Source organism: Tripterygium wilfordii, chromosome 22 (genome assembly GCF_013401445.1).
Source record: "Tripterygium wilfordii isolate XIE 37 chromosome 22, ASM1340144v1, whole genome shotgun sequence".
Taxonomy (NCBI): Eukaryota; Viridiplantae; Streptophyta; class Magnoliopsida; order Celastrales; family Celastraceae; genus Tripterygium; species Tripterygium wilfordii.
Genome location: NC_052253.1, coordinates 6479452 through 6502882, shown reverse-complemented (window position 1 = coordinate 6502882; position 23431 = coordinate 6479452). Strand labels below are relative to the sequence as shown.

Below are 23431 nucleotides of genomic sequence, written 5' to 3'. Positions count from 1 at the left end.
CCACGTCCACGCATGGTTTAAGAACTGCAAGTACGGTTATAGACAGACATTAATCGCTTTAACATCATAGGTGTAACCTCGCCTCAATCTTTCGTTTGAAATATTGTTCATTCGTTCTTATAATTACATACTCTAATCAATATACGTTTGTGTTAATTTTGCTAACCAATTTATATTTTCTTAGTCTCAGATCAATACAAGTTATATCTGAGCTAAATACCCAATTGAATGTCCACAATATTTAAATGCACATATTCTCTACGCAAGAGTCATAAACTACGAGCCAAGATAAGTTCCTCAAGAGCTAAGGGTTTTCATACGAAGAGGCAAAACGAGCTTGTGCAAGAATGCCAGCCATATTTGGTTACAGCATTGACACAAAATGCTGTTGCTCAGTGACACGAGCTTTTACAAGAAGTGGAGCAAAACTCTGGCATGTAGGTCTGTTTTCTTTATTATTATTATTTCCATTTGGGCACCACCCACAAGATTTTGAGGTAAATTAATCCTTCCAGCAGTGCCTGCGTAAATAAAAATCTGTTATGCAAAATATGATAACTTCTCTTGATTCTTTGATGCTATAATTTCCAGCGCGACAGATTTTGAAAGAGTACCACTTCAGTACAATGTGTTTACAGGCTGTGGAGGCAAATGTTGGCGAACCAACCCAGAATCAAAGATAAGGAAATCAGATGAGGCGCCATACTAGTAGCTGGCCTGGGGAATAAACTAGTAGAGCAAATGAAACCAGAAAAGAAACAGAAAAGGTTTTGATCTGTTCGTTGCTTTTACAAAGATGTATCACCGTAACTAGATGTAATCTGCAGTTGTTTTTTTCCTCCTTTTGTATCTCCCATCAATGAGGTAACACCCCACAAATGGCTCGTTACGATTATACTACAGGCTCAGTCAACCTTTTGAATGAATCAGTCTACGCATACAATTAGAGGTGCACCTTTCCCCTGATGCAATATGTCTGGTGTAATCAACAAAGTTTTGTCTCGAATATGATTGATACTGAACCTGTACAGAGTAAGATTTATTAGAATATGAATGCACGCTACTAAATCAATCTAGATCTCAAATGACTATAGTTATGGATGACCAATTGACCACACAAAAAACATAAACATTGACGAGGGTTAATAACTCCTTCCTTGATATGTATCACAGTTCCATCATACATGTAAACTTGATCAAGTCATATAAAATTGAGATCCTTACGAATGTAGGGTAAGCAATCGTGTAAGATTTAGTCCATTGCACAGACAGAGTTATCTAGACTGAAATTGAGAGTAAAATGTCGCACATAGACTGAAAGGCATCACCTCACCAAAAGCTCAGTAGTTAAAATACCATCTACCAGAGAGAGGAATCTAGAAAGGCCTAATTGCTCATCTAGACTGAAATTGCGAGTAAAATGTCGCACATAGACTGAAAGGCATCACCTCACCAAAAGTTCTCTAGTAAAAATACCATCTACCAGAGAAAAAAATCTAGAGAGGCCTAATTGCTCATCTCGACTGAAATTGTGAGTAAAATGTCAAATTGTGAGTAAAATGTCACACATAGACAGAAAGGCATCACCTCACCAAAAGTTTTCTAGTAAAAATACCATCGACCAGAGAAAGAAATCTAGAAAGGCCTAATTGCTCATCTAGACTGAAATTGTGAGTAAAATGTCACACGTAGACTGAAAGGCATCACCTCACCAAAAGCTCTCCAGTAAAAATACCATCTACCAGAGAGAGAAATCTAGAATGGCCTAATTGGATATATTGACATTTATCAATGGAGAAAGATTCTAGACAGTCAATTGAAAGTACTATAGATCAAGGGGTTGTCACTACCCTGTAATAAGGGCAAGAGAGAGAGAGAGAGAGAGAGAGAGGGAGAGAGAGAGAGACGCTTTTAGCCACATCGCCTGCATACATTCATACATCCAACTAGAATGTGACGTACAATTGACAGAACGGATAATATTTACCAGGCTGTGAAATTTTCAACTTCGTTGTACTAGCAACTCAATGTCAGCTCCAACTTCAGCAATCTTGGTTTCTTTAGAAGCCTTTGCTATCTTGGCAACATTTGCAACATCAAAGTCCAACGCAATTTTTTTCACAAGACCATCTAACATCTGTTTTGGGAGACAAAAGATTAAAACATTAAAATGAGAAAAATAATAAGGCACCTAACCGGATATTTCAGACAAACTAAAATCAAGTTAAACTATATCACAGAAGTTTCCTGCTAATAATCACAAAGGATTTATAAAATGCAGCAAGTAGTATAAAATAAGTTTTCTGTTCATGCATCCACTTTTACAAATCCACGTGACAATAAATGGCTAAGTCAACCACCGTCCAAGTACACTTCAAATCACGAGGGTTTCTTTACATGCATGTGGCATCCACCATTAACTGATCGATATACAACTTGACACCAGTAATTTAACCAAATATATTCAGACCACTTAGCGATCTGACTAGATTTGGCCTAATCACCAAGACACCAACAGATGGTGCTTAGAAAAAACACTAATTGACGATGTTATCCCATAGCTTTTATTTTACGTGTATTGTCTTCTATAATGAGAGCCAATAGGACATAGCACAAGAGACAAGCACACTTGTGTCCAAAAGTGAAACTCAAATCACAACCCTGAAATAAAAGTCAATATTTACTGATGGGAAATATCAAAAGATTTTATAGGCAACTTATAAGTTATAACATGCAGAGTCGCACACCACAATTTCTAAGTTAAGGCAGAGTTGACTAAAACTGGTTTTTGCAAATGCAATAATGCTTCTAAGCACAAGTATAGTGTTTCCAAATATACCAGTGATCCAATGGCAACTAAAACTCGGAATCTTGAATCAACTTCCATATTTTCTTCTTCCGCAATCTGTCAAAACCAATAATACCGTCATAATGATTAAATTATAAGAACCCTGCATCCAGATATCTAATGGAATCTAATGAAGACTACCCACCAGACATCACTTGTTTTTGCTTGGTTCACAGTTAATCATAATACTGCAGTAGGTACTGAAAGTGCTAGTGAAATGGAAGCCTGTACCAGTTAATTATTAGTACTTGTAAAGCATGTGCCACCATATAGCGTTTGTCGTGTTTGCCGAATAAAAGAACCTTAAGGCTGAAAACTTTCCCCATCACATTTGCTTTCATTTTATCTTTAGAAGCCTTTTTACCTTTTTCTCTCATTGTTCTTATAATCTTATGTCCTTAAGATTCATTCAAAAGTTTTATCTTTTTCACCTCATTTTATCTGATTTTCCTGTTGTTTGATCTTCAAATTGCATATACATAATGCGACTGCATACTACTTTTTGTCCTTTCATCATTACAACCCCCATTAGAAAGAGCACAAAGTCATGAAAAAATGTAAAATATTCCACTTACAATTGGTCGATATAAATGACAAGATGTACCTCAAGAGCTGCAGAAAGAACTTGAGATTGACCCTCTTGATCCTTCTTATCAATTAATAGTACTCCATAACTGTAGTAAAGCATACAAATGATAAGCTTAGACCAAGCTAATGGGACTGTCTCGAAACAAGAACAGCATTGGTCTTAGAACTTGCAGCAACAAGACAAGATATGACATATGAATGTAGATCATTCAGGAGGTTTTCCTAAATATTGGCCACACCTTTTTTTCCCTTTCGATTTCCTTAGTATGTCACAAGTTGACAAATGGGAGGAAAAAAACAGTTTTCGATCTCATTTACCAGGAAGCCTTTTCTTGGTTTTACTTTGAAATATGTTCTGTATTAATACAGCTTTTAAAAAAAAAAAGTCTCACAGCCAGTGTCATCCTATGATAGACTCTGGGTTTAGAAGGCTGAGTATAAGGAAGAGCGTATCAGCCGGAAGGAAGGGGCTAAGAAACAGTTTTCGATCTCATTTACCAGGAAGCCTTTTCCTGGTTTTACTTCGAAATGAGTTTTCTGTATTAATGTTCAAAAAGAAAAGGTCTCACAGCCAGTGTCACCCTATGTGACTTGATCTTGTTATCCAATGGAAAATAGAATTTATTAATTTTCCACATGGGTGCTGTCAGAGAGATGATAGGTACCATACAAAATAAAATCATAAGAGTGATTCATGATAAGGAGCCACACTAAAAACTGTAAGACAACAAAAGAGGTGGAAAACAGAAAACCCATGATTTGAGTTAACAGCATGGTCAAATATACATCGACAAGGAGGAGAAAATGAAAGATAAAGAAAGCGGAATACAAGAAAGGCCGAAAAGAGCTTCTTGGGGAATATAACCGAAAAATCCTGCACCAATTAAAATATTGATACAACCAATACAATTGTAAGAAGGCTTAGTCAATTAAATATTTCATGAAGTTTGAAGTCAATGCTTACTTGAGTATCAAGGTGGAATAAGACAACTGCAGATTCTTGTTTCCAGATGAATAACAGCTTGAAAAAGCATCAAGTATCTGCCAGAGAAATTAAAATGAAACAATTTGCAATGTACAAAAATTTTAAAAATTAAATGATTTGCAACATATATGGTTATACATTATCAAGAAAACAAAACGTACTCAGTGTCATATGTCATCCAAACTTCACCATAATAACCAGACTCAGTACAATTTGACTACAAAAACTCTCCCTAGTGAATTGACCAAAGAAAATCTCTTTGCTTAACAGCCCATTAAGGGTAACAATTTCAAAACTTACATCAGCCTAACGTTTTGCTTTCAACTGTAAATTTTTAAACCCATGACCTTCAGGTTGTTGCAAAATAACCTTACAACTAGACCATGGGTCGTCTTTACCGTGATATGTGGATGTCATTTTTGCAATCAACATGCATGTTAACACACAGTCATGATTGATATATAGATTCAAAAAGCTGGAAATCAATGGCGAAACATGAAATTATCAATTATGTTGTGAAACAGATTGGGAATAGTGTTAAAAGGAAAGCATAACCTCTACTTGTATAATATTTATAAAGAAAAAAATTCCACATGCATGCTGAAGAATGAACGAGTCGCACTCACAAAGAAGAAAAAGAAGACAAGAAATACGACTAAAGCAATTGAATATGCGAAATTACCCATCATCTCATATTTCAGAAACCCAATTGGTTATAATAGTTGAACGTAAAAGACTAGATAGGATCTAGGGGTATTTTATGTTTCCTGAATCCATGTACATATACCAATACAATGATATGGTCAACCATAGCAATTTAAACCGCATGAACTTTTTAACTACATGTGTGATGCATATGACAAATGGGATTAACATCGATGATTGGTAAACAGCATTACCGAGCATTGCAAGACTTGCTCCTCACCGGCTTCCTAGTTTCTGGATCACAACACTCCTCTTCCTATAACCAGAACTACCACTCCAGCTAAATCAGATACAATGGACCTAACAATAACTCAAACTCAGCAACCCCATCCTAAACCTACTACAACCCCAAGGCAATGCCTCATCTCAGAAGTCTCTCTTTTCTCCCAAATTCCTCACCAAATGCGATTCTTCTCAATTTCCAACCTACCAACCCGACCCGCATTAAGATACACAAACAATAGCCAACTTCCATGTTCACTGCCAAAACTTATTTTGTACAACCATTTTTCATTGAAACACTGTAATGTACAGCCAACATCATTGGCACTTAGCAGTGACTACCATCACAAGTTTTACTGCTGTGTCAGACATTCAACCCTCACTTGCAATACAGTTTTCTTAAGAATATACACAGAGGAGACTACGAATGAGATGATACTCAACAATGTATTTTTTTAAAAACCTCTCAGGACATAACAATGCATATTCACCTTGCAGTAGCCATTATCATTTAGTTTCTAAGGTTTTATATAATATGCGACCACAATAGCAGAGCAGAGGATGCACCTACCTCACTACGATGCTTTAGAAGCCAGTTGGAGTAGCACGAATTCTTGAACAAATTAGTCACAAGACGGATGCTAGTTAAAAGATTTGGAGGAAGAGCAGGATCCGTTGTGATTCTCTTAATCATTTCTTTTAGTTTATCTGCTACAAGCATATAAGGTAATGTAAGGTCTATGATAAAGACCAAAATGAACCCAAAATAAATAAAATAAATCTGAACCAAGAACATGCATCATAAATAATACTCCAACGCACCAAGCACCGGACATAAGAATGTAAGGGACTAATTTCAAAGCAATAATTACTTAAAGGCCCATAATTGAACATCTGGCCCATTAACTAACACGTGCATGCTTCATCAATTAAATGAAATAGTTCAAGATGTAAGGCAAGAAAAAGTAAAAGGAACTGTTCTGAATCTTCTGACAAAAAAATAGCATAAGGAGAAGGTCAAAATATATGAAAAGTCCGAGGCTTAAATACCATTCCCATCTTCAAAATGCTTGCAAAATACAGTTGCCCCATCTGGGTGTAGAACAATCATTCTCAGAATATCAATCACTGCAAAGACAAAAGGTTAGTAGCCTGAAACAGATAATTATTGGCAGAGACAAAGCAGAAAACAAATTACTCTTGTGAATTTGCCTGGTTTAATAACATATTGGAAGAAAATGGATTTCAGAATTCCCTACTTGTGGACTTAATGCGTGACAAATAAGCAGCTATTTATATTGTTGTAACCCAGAGTACAGCGAAATGGAGAGCATATTGAAGTTGACTGTCATTTTGTTCGTGAGATACTAGTAAGTTCTAAGGAAAGCAACTAAAAGACTCAAGCGAGATTATAGATCAGCTAGCTGATTTGTTTACTAAGTCTTAAAAGGGTAATTGTGTGAAGTTAATCTGTATCAGGGTTGGAATTTATGATATATATGCTCCAAATTTTGCATAGGTCATCTCCAGATCTCAAAAACCAAATATAAATAATTCAACTTGTGATTAGGGTAATCTCTGAAATGAACTCAGTTGGCAAGTCATCAGCATTAATTCATTCTTCAATCAAAAGTAAAATAATATGTAGCCAACTCAACATGAGCCTAATTGAATGTAAAATTGCAGATCAGAAGCACAGAAGGATATTAAATTACTCCAGGTGCCATACAGCAAAAGTACTGTCTGTTTGCATCGAGAATTTAGTAGCATACTAACATCAAGAATGAATGTCACAAAAGAAGTTGAGGAGAAGAAAATACTACAATGAAATATAGCAGATTTACCTGGAAATATCTTTTCAAGTGGCCAAGATTGTACCAATTTCAGTAATAACGAAATGTCAGCATCTGCAAATCTACTAGAATGGTAATGTGATGTGTCCTTCAAAATCTTAACAGCATACCCAAGTCTGGATATCTCACTCTCAGTCAGAGACAAGTTCCTTTTGTCCTTTCAAAAGAGAGCAACAAAATGGGGTTAAAATCTATCAATAAGCTAAAAAAAATGTTGATTTTATAATAAATTAAGATTCAAATACATATCTCTCAATAAGCAATGATATTCATGCACAAAAATGGGGTTAAAAGGTAAACAAGAGACAGCTGAAGCTCAAGCTGGCCAAAGATTGATCTAAACGAACAACAAGTAAAATATAATATGCCAAATGTACAAGGGAAAACATATTTACATTTTCAAAGGAATGGAAACTGATGCTGAATACCAGTGTTTTCATCATCATCTAAGCATGTACCCCAAACAATGTGGGGATTTTCAAACACCGGTGTTCCGATCAAAAACTAGGATACATACTAGTCTTATAGAGCCCACATTGTTTCTCAGAATAGTGGTTTTCCAATGAAGAAAAAGTGAATGACCAATCAAAATATAGAAACGCCAGTAGTGGGAAGATATATACAAAAAGACAGGGAGAAGAAAATAAAGTGGTAGTGAATCATTATGCAATATATTTCTCAAGAAATGTCTAAAAATTATAAAAGGTAAAAAACTCCCGTGCACAAGGCTCTCGCAGTGGACGGGGTCAAAGACATGCAGAATGTACGCTGACCTTACCCCGCATAATATACGGAGAGGTTGTTTACATGAAGTGAAAATGTGACCTCTAGGTTGCACCACTGCAACTCCACCACTAGGCGACATGTTCACCCGCAAAGTAAACAATGCTCGAGCACAAGGAATTTAACAATCTATCATTGAATAAGTTGAGGTGAATAAGCTTCACTAACTTTTAACATCAACCAAATAAGCTTTCCAAGGTACACTACAGTATATATGGCAAACCTTGCCTTTTGTGACATAAGAAATCAAAAGCACAGCCATACAAGGTTCATGATAAAAGATGGGGAAGGAATAGCAGAATAGCAACAGTGTGCAACATAAACTGTTTTATTTGCAATGCAGAGAGAGAGAGAGAGAGAGAGTACACAAATAAAAATTTAAACCATATGAATAACCTACCGGCTCAGATAGCAAAGCATTGTTGAACTCTATTATCTTCTTGAAGATGCCATCAAACTGGGCAAGATCAAAAACAAGCATTCCTTTCTGTAAAAAAAATGACAAATAACAATCGTAAAACAAGCCATTCCTTCATGCTTCCTGAACTACAAAGGAAAAGGCTAACCAGACATAACTTGTAGCTAAAGCCAATGAGGAGAAACAATTTTATCAAAAAGGAAGTAGAAATGGAAGCTCCAATCATTTTCAGAGAAAGAATCAAACCTGCTGTGCACAAAAAAAATGTAAATGAAAAAAAGAATTTATTCAAGAGACCCCAAGAGGTCTGCCAAATTTGAGAGAACTGAATTTGGGCAATAAGTTCTGGAATCTTTTTTATGAAGCAAAACAATAAAATCTGACTGTTCCTAGAATTTAAAAACAATGTCGACATAAGAAATTAGTACACCACATAACTGTTGAATAATAAGCCTGTTGTCCGCCATGAAAGCCTTAATAGCAATATTTGAGGTCGTCCACACAAATATGTATCATGTAATGAAAAATATTTGCTAGTTCACTATACTTCATGGACAAGATTGTACACTGAGTTGTAAATATAATCTATTTAAAACTCAACCACGGGTTCATTCCTTCTAACATAGAACAATATTTCGCATTTGCGTAGATCGTGTGCCAGAAAAGGATGTCAAAAGCCTCTGTCAGTGAGGTGCGAATCTACATTGCAATACAGTGCAACAACGCCCACTTTGTTGGCTTTTGTTAGCATGTGGGTTGTCGGGCTTGGGCCCATGTTAACTTATTATGTTGAATTCAATTGACCTAGAGTAAAAAAGATATAAATAAGAGGCTCTCTCAAATGAGAGGGTATGAGTTTTCTCCTCTCTAAACTCTCTTATCTCCTCTCAACTATCTCTTCTTCTCAAACAACACCTTTAATTTGAGAAACATTCAGATAACCTATGCATGTTTATATTACAATCAATATATTCCCGTCAAGATTTACAACCATAAAATACAAGGAAAAATTCACTTTAATTCTCAAACAGTTTGACAAATATTTCCAAACAAGAGCTGTATAAGCACACCTTAGGGATATGTCTGAAAGAAGGCTTCACCGTAACGGCAGCTACACAAATATGAATATGAAATATATTAGATCCAAAATACAGATCAAGAACAATATAAGCAAATGCATTGAGCAAACTTCTGACACAGGAAAACCATGGGGAAAGGAATGGTGTTAATTGATACGTACCAGATGTATTGGAAAACTGTCCAGGTATATATGCATTTGCTGAGAAGCGAAAGATAATGAATGTGTCATATACAACATAGCCATTGATAACAACACACGCCATCTGCCATGCCCACTTGTCATGCCAGCATAACATTATACTTACAGCCAGTAAAGGGGTCACGAAATGATGGGTCGAATACAGCACTGCTTTGTCCAGAATTTTGGAGTATGAAGTCTACAATCTGTTGTCGGTAAGAAAGGGGAAGATTCTCCTTAAGAAGCCACTTGTCAGCAGTAGCATATGGATTATCTGAAAAAAATTAAATGTCGGTACTTATTCCTCAAGTTTAAACATAAACGCAAGACTCGTCTCATACAAGCAGACCAATTAAGTAAAACAAATTACATTCAAAAGTTATTATAAGAAGTGACTACAACAGCTGAAATAATCATTTAAAAACATAAATGATTTAGCAAATGAAGGTACAACTGTTCCTCAAAATGAAAATATAGGTGCAACGGGGAAGCGCCGACACGGGATGCGGGTGTGGGGACATGGGGATTCGCAAAATCTCCAAGAATCCAGGATTTGAGTGCGGGGAGACTCGGCAAATAAAAAATATATTTATATATTTTATATACATATTCTAGAATGGTAAACTGTAATATAAATAAGGGCCTTTTATATACATATTCAAGAAATTAGATGGAGAGGAGATGAGAACAGACAAAGGAGGATGAAGAAGAGAGTTCAGACGATGAGAGAAGAAGAAAGATGATTGTATTCAACTTGAATTCAAAAGTGTACAGCTCATAATGAAATGACCTTATAAATTAATAAATTAGTACATAAAATAATTGGAAACCAAAACGATGAGTATTGGCCTAAACGGTGCACTTAAGTTATTGACCCAAGTAAATAATTTTGACTTGACTAAAAAGACTACAGTTAACTAACTCTGGTATGTGAGATACAACCCACACGTGAACTAGGTTTAGAACCATCTTCAACCTCTGAAAGACCAAAGAACCTGCCGCCATAGAAGTCGACGACCAGACCAGCCGATTCTGAGAAGAAGACTTCAACATCTAAAAGACCAAAGAACCTTGCCGCCGTAGAAGTAGATGACCAGACCAGTCAATTCAGAGAAGAAGTCGACGACCAGACCAGTTGATTCGAGTTCAGAGAAGGTGTGAGTTCTGAGTTTTAGGGCTTTAGTCGCGTGGATTTAAGTTGCAAAACGAGTCCCTCCCGCGTCGAAGCCGAGTCCAAGGTGAGTCTTTGCTGTGTTGACTATTCCAACGCGTGTCACAGCAGTATTTTGGCTCGTCAATCACGCATACGAACTGAATTCGTACTCGGCACCCATTTTGCTGAGTCCGTGCTTCCTAGTACTGCAACCACACTGATATTTCTGGAAATTTATGAAGAGAGTACTTACCTGATACAATTCCCCCCTCGTATTAGCCTAGGTCCTAACAACCATGAGTCAGCATCTAGGACTCAACATTTTCAACATGTTCACTAGTTTGAAAGCTAGAATAATAGAAACAACCTCTATACATATTATGTGGGGTAAGATCTGTGTACATCCTATTTGTCCCCCACCCAGCCCACGGCAGGAGCCTTGTGTACGGGGGTTGTTTACCTTTACCTGAAAGCTAGAATAATCCTAATTATGTGCACTGAATGGGTGTCAAAGATAGATTGTAGATGCAAGAGTAATGTTTTTACTTCGAATGTTCTGGTTATTGCATTTCTCAGAACTATATCGAGAAGACCTAAATAACTACCGTAACACTTGATCTTGGACCAAAACATCTCCAAAGTAAGCATAGTAATTACTCTAGTCTTAAGCCACCATACTATATTTTTTCTATCCATGATATGGATGAGCATCACATCAACCGAAATAGATAGGAGGTGAAGCTTCTCAATTCAATTTACGGCATCTTTGAGTGTATATTTGTAGAGAATTTTCTAATAGTAACTGAGGATTCCTCATTTATCCAAGGAAATAGCCTGGGTGGTGAGGAACTAATTTCCTTGGGAGCCACCCCCACTGCCCATGGACCTGGTAATAACCAGGCGCATGTGAGACAGGGGGACTGGATATGGCCAAGGGTGGATACCCTTGTTTGGCAAAAAAATGAGGATTCCTCGTGGTGTTTGAAATACTTGTTCAAAACTATCTTGCAAATCCAATACTATCACCAAGTATGCCATTCTCCATCACTCTCCCAAGCTATTCTAATCTCCAGGAATGCTTCACCCTCCCAATCTATTTTAAAGTGGTGAGGAAGGGAGTTGGGGATAGAGGAAAAAAAAAGTTTATTACATCTGCATAACATAAAATGGAGAGAAAGCAAAACTAAGTCATACTGGCTAGGTTCCACAGTATAATGAGAGCCTGCCTAAGTAGGAAAAACAGAAAAATGAGCGAATTAATATCATAAACCAAACTCCTCGAAGAATAAGAAAAATAATCCATAAGCTGAAGATAATCATATTTTGATGACTAACATTGATAATTATATCAATTATGCTTGTCCTGCAAATTATATTTGCTTCTCATAATTTCTAACAAAATATCAACAAGTAGAATCCTTTGCAGCACCATGAAATCAAGAACACAACAAAAAATCAGAGAAGCAACAAAAATTCTAGAGCCGTCTTTCAAAAATTGAAACAATATGTAAGTGAGATTTTGATTTCGTAATGGCAAAGAATGGGAAGCTACAGTAAGTACGAGAAAGCAACAGAAAGCACCAACATCCACCAGATGCAGTGGCAATAAAGTAAAAAAAAAAAGGGGGCAACAACAGTCATACAAGCAGAAAAAATGATCAAACCTGATCGATTGTAAGGAAGCTTACGGATAGGCTCTCCATCTCCAATATCGACATCAAATACTGAGTGACAACAGCACAAAAAGGCAAGATATACAAAACTTTAAATTGAGCAAAACAGCCAACGAATGAAAATGAAAATAGTGAAAAACTGTACACCACTAACCATGATCATATTCAACACCGTCAAGAACAGGGCGCTTCATGCCATCATCTGGTCCATCAATGACTTCACCAATCTTCAGGAAAGTAGAGCAATAAATAGTGAGTTTAACCATTGGGAAGGATATTCAACTCTTTAAGTGGTTAAAATATCAACCAACATATTGAATTTATTGGAGCATTTATAATCATATCTTCCGAGTTTCATCAGAATGAAATAAAGAAGAGTTTCTTCTTCATTAGGTGCAGAAGGATGTTAGACAACTTCATTAGTTACAATCAGCAACGACATAGCCCAAGTAATTTTCACATACCCCCAACTATTCTTATGCTAAGATTTATTTCTGTAGTCCATATAAATGCCAGAAGAGCTTCACTAGAAATGTTTTACAGGTAAAGATCAGTGACCCTCCCTTTCTTTATATCAGTGACATTTTACTAGCTAATTCACAAGGAGATTCCTTTTCTACCAGGGGAAAAGGTGCTCCTCCAAGTTTCAAAACCTTGTATGCTAAAAACATAACCAGCCATCAAACTAAGCTTTCACCTATTGAGTTTCCTATAAAATAAAGTAAAAAGCTTTTCTTTTTTTTTAAAATTCCTCACCTAAATTTCTAAAGAGTAAATTGCTAAACAACAATGGTCCTTCACCTTTTACCAAGAAAAAGATATTAGAACTATTTTTTTTAAAAAGAAAAATTTTATAAACAGCACCAAGAACAGACGACCACACAGTATAAAATGCCAAGAAATTACCTTATCCCACTTTTGTTCTCTCAGATTCCAAGCATATGCAACACCATTGTCCCCTTCCCTGATAACTTTAGTCTGTCCATCATGGGCTCCTGATCAAAAGATTATTAAAATGCCTTTAATTAGTGACTGCTTCACAGCATTAATGAACTTCTAATAACTCTACTGAATGGAATATTGGAATCCCCAATAAACACACCTCCCCAACCTGATAAAAAGGTACAACAAGAATAGGTGAGTGGAACAATTTGCTATAGCAATATGGCAACATTTTAATATGTCAATAGTTTGACATGTTAACAACCTGAGCCTATGCATACTATAAACAAAAGCTGATGAAAAATGACTTGGCAAGTTGGCATGCATATAAAATGTCATCACTTACTCTCCCATATAACAAATATTCAGACAGAAGGTAATTTTCACTCAGTCTCAATATATATACTGGTATTGACTGTCTATGGAGATGAAAAAGAAAAGTTCGCAATTTCGCAATACAATTACAAGTCAAGCTCGTTAAACTTGGAAATCTTTAAATGGATTCATCCAGCAAAAGATAATAACTAACAACATCAAAAAATAAAGAGTCAAAATCAAACAATGAAGGTTAACATGGAGCTATATGCTACCAAAGAGCATGCATTAAAACCCCACCTGGAATTTGTAAAGCTTCTAGCCCAGGTAAGTCATCCAACTTCATTCCCCCGACCCGCTTCCTAAGGAAAACAAACAGCAAAGTGCATATAAGGCAATTGAAAAGTCACTAGTCACTGCCAATAAGCTCTAAATACAGTCAAATGACTAATGAAAAACTAGTATATCTACTTATATATAAGTTGAGGATAAAGCTATTGTAAATTCAAAAAAAATCAAGTAACAGATTTCAGATAAAGTAATGTGAGTCTACGGTTTACTAGTGGTAAAAAGCCCACAAAACAAGAAGGGAGAAACAAAGATCAGTATGTATCATGCGACCTTTATGGAAAATTGGTTGTTAATTAATACCAAGACCAAGAAGAGCATAAAACCCATATCATTAGCCACGAAAAGTGCATAGATATTTATCCATGTAAGTAGCTGGTGGATTATTATACCTGCTTAACTTGTATCTAGAAAGTTGGGAAACATAAGATTCAAGTTCTTGGGTTTCTGCAACTTTATCGTTGTGTACTGTCCAAATACGTACAACTCCATCTGAACATGCTGTGACAAAATCCCCAGTATCCAAGAATCTGGCATCCCAAACACAACCAGGATGCTCTATGCTCTGAACACATATTCCATCTGCCACACACCCAATACACATATATTTCAGGAAAACAAATGATTAATTTCATAGCAAGGGTATTACTTGAACCTTTGATATTCTACAACAATGCCAATACCCAGTACGGCGGAATCAATAATGTAATCTCAGTAATATATCAAAAATGGAACAACATAACATTACTGATGAGGATTAAAAAATGAAAATGGCATCACAACATCACGGCAATATAATGAAGTCGAAGATATCTCCTAGTCATTTATGAAAAAAAAATTTTATCTCTCCAATTACATAATAAAATTTTGTACATCCACTCAGTTTCCATGATAAAGCATTTCCACGTCCTGAAGCCAACAAATGGACAAATAAAGATACCAAAGAAAAAATATCAAAAGCAATAAGATCTGTGATAAAGCTTTGATGTTTATTAATGTTCACCAAATAGCATTGGCCAACAAAGCCAAAGTGATATCACAAATATCTTATTAACTGTTTACAAGAAAAGCCCACTAACAAACAATCAAGACACAAGAGATTCAAAACCCAGACCTGAGCCAGGCAGAAACAGGGCAATTACAGCAACCGTAGCTAAAAACAGCAAGAAGATACAGAAAATTTCTACATGGAGAAGCACAGAAGACAATAAATGAATACCCTTCCATATCTTCGCAGAACAATCTTCACTGCTACTGACAATGAGGCCAGATACATGAGCATCAACTGAATAGACAATTGAAGTATGACCAACCATCTCCATTAATACTTCACCACTTTGTGCCCATAACCTGACAGAACTGTTGGAAAAGAAACATACTAAATATAGGGAATGCCAAATCAATAAGAACAGCCAATACATGTGAATGCACTTGCGTATATACAAATTTCAACATATATAATTACATGCATTTGTATACACATAAATGCATGTACCAGCACCAATAAATATATATGAGAAACCTGGAGTCTAGGTGAAATGCGCAAGTCTTTAATTTGTAAGAACCTAGAGCAAGCCAAAACCAATTGGCAAACTTTTTCCAAGTTTTTCATCACAATTTTTTTTTATATGCTCAAAATCAAAGTAAAAGATTTATTAAAACACATGATCTTACTAAAAATCATCAGCAACCCGATGTGAAATTTATGAGCAATATGATTCTCCTGCATCAATTGAGTTCCCATATATAGGCACCGTTATAGAACTTTAGTTTTTTTAGGCCCCTTATCATCCACTTATTACTACTCCATGAGCTATTACATTGAGCTGGAAAACCAAATATGGGCTCAAAACCACTCAAACAGTAAAGACAAACTCACCCATCATGTGATGCCGAAAGAATCCCCAAACCAGGCACTGTTGCCAAGCCTCGCACTGTATCTGAATGACCATCAACATTTATGGAAACATACATTAGAGTTCAAGAGCTTATATATGTATAAAAGAATATGAGAAAATATTCTTTACACATGACAAGAAGTGATAAACAAGTGCGGATGCATCCACACTATGAGGAATGGCATATCCTGCCATTCACAGCTCAACAAAGGAATTTAAAATAAAGTTAAAGATGCAACAAAAGTTTTCCCAATTATGCAAGTCAAGGAAGTGAATCTATTTTACACATCTCTTACACAACTTTAAATGAGTCAGCATTCAATTACCATTTATGATTGGGGGAGCGAAATGGCAATGAAAAATAAAAAAGTTGCAACTTTCTTTCCGTCAATAATTTCATTAAGCAAAAATCAGAAACAAAATCAATCTTTCAATCTAGAGTTGTTAATAAGAATTTAACCCAAATTCCACATGCAATCCCATGGAAATTTTAAAAAAAAAAAACAAGAAGGAGTCTAGCAGAACTAGGTACAAAGACAAATGGAGCCCCAAAGGAAAAGAAAGCAACAACGAAGAAAAGTAAAGACATAAAGGAAAACAAAGTCCATAACAGAGGATGCTACTCAATCTGATCTCACTATTCTACAATGCATGAACATCAAACACAAAAAGAGATAATAAGAAGCCGTGAAGCATGAGCTGAGCACCTTTTTTTCAATGGAAGAAAAGTTTATTAGCCGACCAAGGAGTGCGACCCAAAGGATTACAAGGGAGCTAGGATAATTGCCTCGAGAAAATTGAAACAGTGAGAGGAACAACAAAATTTAATGCAACTAAACCAGTTATCAACAAAAAAAATCAAAAGAGGTCTCCTTTGGGTAAAAAAAATCTAAGTTTTCTCTCTTTCCAGATGCACCACAATGAAATGGCTAGCATTATAAGGATTTCTTTTTGGTCTTGTCACTGGAGAGAAAGCTCCACCAGAGTAACTCATTGTCTACAGAGCCACTAATGGCCCAAATGAGATGTGCAACTAGGATTCTGAAGAATCAGCTTTAGAAAATTAAAAAGTTTTAAAATCCAGTCCATGGCTCAAAACAACCCTCATACTTAATGTCTATACAGTTAAAACCCATTCGAAAACCAGACAAATAAAGGATCTGCCAAGATAGATCAAACAAGCTCATCTCACTAAAATGAGACATCCAACAAGATGTATTATGTCATATGAACGTATGTAAAGACAAAATAACAAAGCGTACGCACACATGTGCGCGTCTTTAAGCACTATGTATGATAATCAGTATTGTTAATACCTAACATTAACTCACAAAAATAATTTGTTTAGGAAAAGACCCCAAGAAAAAGAACAAACCCGTATGTCCAACAAAAGTATGCACACATGTCTTTCCTTTCCAAATTTTCAAAGTTGTGTCGCTTGAACCTGCAGCACAAGGAAAACAAAATCAGTTCATAATTTCATAACGATCAAATATTGGATCTAAGAATTGCAATCAGCTAACCACACAGTTACTATACCATGTTAAATAAATAGAGGTGCAGGTGTGTTCATTTTTCACAAGAAATTGAAGCAATTATCGATTGCTGAATGCAATGACATATACGTAAACAACATTAAATGCAGAAAAAGTAGCATATGATGAAAAAAAATTGCACAAAGAACGTCACAACTGGCATTCAAAAGGAATATACAGCTACTTTTTGCAGATGGCAACAGGCTCAAGCACAAAACAACATTAAAGGCCAAGGCGCCAAAGAAACTACTATTGCAGTCTGAATATGATATAGAAATCAGTAAGCCTAATAAAGGCCTTAATTCATCTTCATTTCAGCTTTTAATTAATCAGTTTTCTTACTTTTAATGCTTATTTGGGTTACATGGTTGTTTGGTATCTATTGAATAAGTAATATTTCATTCTTAGAGCCAAACAGCAAACAGTCTAATGTACAATTTACTTTTATGTAACTTTTTCTTTCTTTTGAACGGAAAAGAAATTTATTAAACACCAATAAGGTGCAAAGGAGCAAATACAAGGAGGCTAGAGCGAAGGCCTCCAGAAAATTATTACAAATGCCGGAACACCATAGTTTCAATGTGCTAAAGTAAAATTCCTTGACAACATTTATGGAGGTTTCCCTACTGTTGAAGATGCTATTGTTCCTTTCATTCCATAAAATCCACATTAGAGCCATAGGAACCATCTGCATAGCCTTCCTCTTGGTCTTCAGTGGCTAAGCGAATTCCATGCTCAGATCTATCTCCAATATTGCAACTTGTTACCCAATTTATCACCACTATATTCAAGGCAGTCATCCAATGCTCCTAGACCAAGGACAATGAAGAAGCATGTGATTTATCAGTTGATGGTCAGCATTACAAAGAGTGAATTTGTTAACCATACCAAACCTCTTCTCAAAAGTTTAACAATCGCCAGAATTCTTTCCCAAATAGCTTCCCAGCAAAAGAAAGCCACCTGTAGTGGAGCTGTGGAGCTCCAAACAGAGTGCCAAGCATGGTAAGTATTACTGTGATGGCAGCTTTCCTTAATCAGATCTATACAATAGGAATTGACAGAGAACAATTGTCCCTCAAATGCTTGTAGCATATTTTGTGATTTTATTAGGATCCGCCTTAGAACAACTAGAGCAAATCCCAAGAAAGAAAGAATCAGCTTCCCCGTCTTGGACATTTCATAGTCCAACAAATGCCTGTTGGGCTGAAAAAAATCCTTGACAAGACCTTCCCTCTCAGATGCAAAGCTTGACAGATGAGAAATAGACTTTCTTTTTTTTTTTTTTGATTGGAAAAGAATTTTATTCAAACACCAAGGGGGTGCAACCCAGCAGAAATTACAGGGAAGTATCACCAGTCCAATGATCATCCAAGAATTATATGGTGTTGCTCTCGCCAAATTTGAAGAAAAGTTACCAATCCGATCTTCCCACCACTTTCTAATGAAGATCCACAAACTAAAGCCATAAGATTCCCTTCTGAGAATGGAGGTCCATCCATTGATTGAAATGCCATACTTTGAGAAAATTACTTTCCTCCAGAGGCGCTCATTATTGATGTAGAATTTCCATAACCATTTTCCAAGAAGAACTTTGTTGAAAGAATTGAGAGATCTAATGCCAAGAAGACCAATTTCCTTAGGCAATTTGACCACATCCCACTTGAGAAGATGAAATTTCTTGCTCTCTAGAGAGTCACCCAAAGAAACTGAAACTGAATTGCCTCTAATTTAGAGACACCAGAGGAGGGAGGAGGGCATATAAAAGAGAGACATTTGATAGACTGTAAGGTTTGACAAGATGCCCTTTATGTGCGTCAATCTACCAGCTTTAGAAGACAGTTTCTTTTCTACTCGGTGAGCCTTTTTCAAATTGTCTACCACAGGATTCCATATGCCTACAGTGTTATGCTTAGCACCAAGAGGGAGACCAAGGTATTTGATGGGAAGAGGGCATATACCATATGCTAATACAGCAGCCAAGGCTTCTAAATGTTAGTTACTTCCAATTAAGTCCAAGTGCAAGCTGCAGTCTCAGTCAATCAAAAGTGAAAGTCGTAGTCTTATTAGTTTTGCATTAAAAATTCATGGAAAGGTAGACAAAATTCATGTAGCTATTATAATTAGGATTACTAGGAAGTCTTCAACACATGTAACCCATATGAAGAACGCATCAAACCAATAATTCTGACAATAAATGAATCTTTAGATAAATCCCATCACTAATATGCTCTAAGATTGTGAGACATGTTCTGTAACTTCTGATTCCAAGCAAGCCTATCTATAAATCTGTCTCTGCTTCTTAACAATGACAATCCAAGTACTTATAGAGCTTATTTTCACTCAATAAATTGCTTTTTGCTGCTACAAAAGATTTCCATTATCTGAAACCCAATAACTCTCTATATAGCCTATACATATACATTTTTCATTTCGATAACCACAATGGTAGTGAAGCGTTTTGCATTAAGATTGACCTTCTCTTTTCTTCCTCCTTAGTACGTGTCCAATTATTTAAAACAAGCTTTCTGAATTAGACGCCAAGGCCAATGCACCCACTCTCTCCACGTCGTCGAAATAGGTATGAATTTTTTTATGTAAGAAATAAGCATGATTTTAGAGTTGGGTATATTCAACTCCGAGCTCCACCGTCAACTTTAGCACCAATCAAACACCAACTACAACCTGGGATTGTTGATCACCTCCAACATCGCCGTGACCATTTTGTTGACCTGCACTTTAGTGCACCACCACCCCTTATCGTTAGTAACTTAGTATCAATGCATCAGCATCCCACCACAACACCATGACTGACACCAGTTCAATGAGGGTATAGCTTAGCCTTAAAAATTGAACCAAAAAGCAATTGGTACTGTAAGACCTCTTAGAACCCAGTTTCACAAAAACAAATGCAACCTCGATTATGAGACCAATTAAATAAACTCTGAGCGCACTGGAAGAGTAGCTCATGCATAAGTTCATATCACATTACTCCCCCACAATTATCTAACATTCATATGAAAGAATCATACAAGTATTAGTTGGAGAGGAAAAAAAGAAAAATCATAACTCAACCAATAATCCGTATGACATTTCCTACAGCAAGCAAAATCTCATACCAGTAACGAGCTCGCCTGATGGAAGCTTTATAACAGCTTGGATGGCCGCCTTGTGAGCCTCCCAGAACTCAACAGGTTGGCCGTTCCTCCACCGCCTAAGAGTACTACAAACAAGAAGCACAGCAAGTTAAGATATTTCCAGTAATTCAAAGTTCATAAAAAAAAAAGGTCACCTGATCATAACCTCGGATAGTAAGCAGCATTTCCAAAATAAATGGCCAGATTTAGCATAAAATTGGTTTGCCATGCATATTATACATTATTGATTATCATGCTTGCAAAAGCTCACCAGTCAACTGAGCATGAGACAATGTCCCCATCATCAATTGTGATGCCAGTGACTTGCAACTTATGGCCCTTCAATGTCTGCACTTTCTCCCCAGTCCTCAGGTCCCATACCAAAACATGTGTGTCCATGCCACCAGAGACAATCTGACCTTCCGGATATTCATCATTTGGTGAAATCCAAGTCAATGGACCCACAAAACTCGTATGCCCCAACAGAATCTTTGATGAAGTGTACTTGCGGCTATCTGATGGATCCAGAGACCAGAACCTTACAGTCCGGTCCCTTGATGATGTCGCTATACCCCCATTGCCACACACACATATACCACGAACCTGATTTTCATGAAAATACATATCACAATGATCAGAGTTGAAATTCTGTTCACAGCAAGAAAACACATGAAAAAAACTCAATAACAAACCGTTGGCAGTTGTAAATTCCACTGAATTTCTCGACTATGGAAAAATGTTATTATACATTGCAGTCCGATTCAAAGAAATACAACCCAAAACCATTCTCATACGAATCTGTGATTAAACACTGCCTAAGAATTCAAGTGATTTTCTTCTACGAAGTGGATTTAGGCGATCAACAGCTCAAACAGAATCACCTTAAATTCAAGTCATAGATAGCACGCAAACAGGCGTGCATATGATTATATCCGTTAATAATTATACTGCAAAAAAAAGTTAAGTAAAAGAAAATGATAGGGAAAATAATGGCGAAGAAAAATACAAATCGAAACAAAATTTGAATCTTACATCGTCATCGTGGCCTCGAAGTTCGCACCTCAGCTGGTATTCTTTGAAATCGATATCCATTAGAGCGAGAGATGGTTGTTCGGAGAAAAGGAATAGAGTTTGATTGAAAGACACGATAGAGGGTTTTAACTTTTAAGACTTGGGAAGAAACTAAGCGTAGTTATACTGTGCGATCGGCCTCACAGGAAGGATAATGTGAGCGGCGCTTGCCTCGTGTGCTTTGCGTTTGCGATCGCAAGCCATAAGCCTACACATAAAAAATTAAAAAATAAATAAAAAACAAAGAAAAATTAGTCACACCCCAATATTTACCATGTATATCTCGATTTTGGTTGACTTTGCATTGATCGTGTCTTTTTTTAGAACTCAGCTCTCAACACTAACACGATGTATATGAAGAAGAAAACAGAATGGATTGCCTCCTTCACCATGAGAAGGCTAGGACACCGTTGAGTACGTCGTGGAGCAAGGCTCTGTTGCTAGTCCCATCAAACTCAACCATGGCTGCGATATAGCCATCAATTAGGCCGGTGGCCTTAATTAATCCTCAATTGGGAAGTAGAGAAGAAGTTGCAATGTCCCACCAATGCTGGCGGATCTTGCTGTCATCTTTTGACTCTCTTCCCCATCAATCCTCAATTGGGTTAGCGTCCCTTCTCTCTCTATTTTTTCTTTATGAAAACCCACTAAACCCTACTTTGGATATGATTGTCTTGCCTTCTTTTCCAAAGTTTGAAAATACCAAGAAGGGAAGCCTCTACAAAGAAGAAGACCCATGTTGTTGAGCTTTTGAAGGAAAAAATGGGTAGGCCACCTTGTTGTGACAAATGAGTATGAACTTGTTGTGACAAAATTGGTGTGAAAAAGGGCCTTGGATCTTTTGGGTTTTAATTTGTATGATTGCTTAGATGCAGCAAGAGTTTCACGTTTACTTCTGTTAAACTTATGTTGGTGGTGCAGTCAAGCTCAACTATGGTTGCGATATCGCCATCAATTGAGGCGGTGGCTCTTTGGCAGCTCCTTCCCCAATTTTTTGCTCTTTTTATTGGTTTGGGGTGTACTTCTAAAAAGTATGAGATTTTGTGTACTTTTGGTGTCTTTATAAAAATCTAAAAAAAAAATTTGGTGCAGTTAACAAGGGGTGTCTTTATAAAAATATGGTGTGTGACTAAAGCTTTCCAAAAGCAAAAAATTCATGGGCTTGTAATTTATCATGGGCTTACCAACATGAATTGTGATTTGTGGTTTATTACGTAGACAGTGGATCTAATAAAACTTAAATGAAAATGTTTTATGTCCATAATTTAGGTGGCATGTCAACTCAATATTTCACCTAGATTAAAATGAAAAAAAATCAAAATAGATGTATAGAGTGTGTTTGGAAATGTTTTTGTAAATTCATTTTTAAAATCATTTTGAATTTAGCTTTTTGAAAGAGTTTTAAGAAATAAAAAACTGTAAAAAATTCATTTGGTTTGTGTTTTTCAAAATTTGTTTTGGAAACAAAAAACACAAAAATCCATTTGGAAGATGCTATTTCTGAAAAATTGAAGCAGAAAATTTGTTTGGATAGATGCATATTGTTAAAACAGAGAATACAAATACATACTATAATGATATTTTTTTATGACTATAGATTACATTATTTTATTCATCATTTGATGTATTACAATGATCGATCCACATCATATTAGATATGTGTTTACAATATTGGGACATGATAGTAGCTCCTTGATCATTC

General features: G+C 36.3%; 2 protein-coding genes across 4 annotated transcripts; both read right to left on the bottom strand.

Moving 5' to 3' along the window:
- Positions 1 to 540: 540 nt before the first annotated feature.
- Positions 541 to 22746, bottom strand: LOC119991132 (phospholipase A-2-activating protein). 2 transcript variants are annotated; one of them, XM_038837362.1, is made up of 24 exons: positions 22003 to 22746; positions 21691 to 21937; positions 20930 to 21261; positions 20641 to 20744; positions 17365 to 17433; positions 15971 to 16031; positions 15311 to 15450; positions 14484 to 14673; positions 14044 to 14105; positions 13393 to 13481; positions 12641 to 12713; positions 12478 to 12537; positions 9788 to 9934; positions 9643 to 9681; positions 9473 to 9513; positions 8385 to 8471; positions 7193 to 7358; positions 6399 to 6476; positions 5920 to 6059; positions 4401 to 4477; positions 3453 to 3522; positions 2840 to 2905; positions 1988 to 2137; positions 541 to 1023 (listed from the first exon to the last, which is right to left on the bottom strand). In XM_038837362.1, the coding sequence occupies exons 2-23, from the start codon at positions 21748 to 21750 to the stop codon at positions 2003 to 2005; spliced, it is 2286 nt and encodes a 761-aa protein (XP_038693290.1). In that variant the 5' UTR covers positions 21751 to 21937; positions 22003 to 22746; the 3' UTR covers positions 541 to 1023; positions 1988 to 2002. The 2 variants fall into 2 exon arrangements, with proteins under 2 accessions (XP_038693290.1, XP_038693291.1); XM_038837363.1 differs by having other exon boundaries at positions 5920 to 6056; positions 22003 to 22741.
- LOC119991133 lies at positions 17988 to 20632 on the bottom strand. Of its 2 annotated transcripts, none has more exons than XM_038837364.1 (2): positions 18413 to 20632; positions 17988 to 18333 (listed from the first exon to the last, which is right to left on the bottom strand). In XM_038837364.1, the coding sequence occupies exons 1-2, from the start codon at positions 18890 to 18892 to the stop codon at positions 18175 to 18177; spliced, it is 639 nt and encodes a 212-aa protein (XP_038693292.1). In that variant the 5' UTR covers positions 18893 to 20632; the 3' UTR covers positions 17988 to 18174. The 2 variants fall into 2 exon arrangements, with proteins under 2 accessions (XP_038693292.1, XP_038693293.1); XM_038837365.1 differs by having other exon boundaries at positions 18418 to 20632.
- Positions 22747 to 23431: the final 685 nt, after the last annotated feature.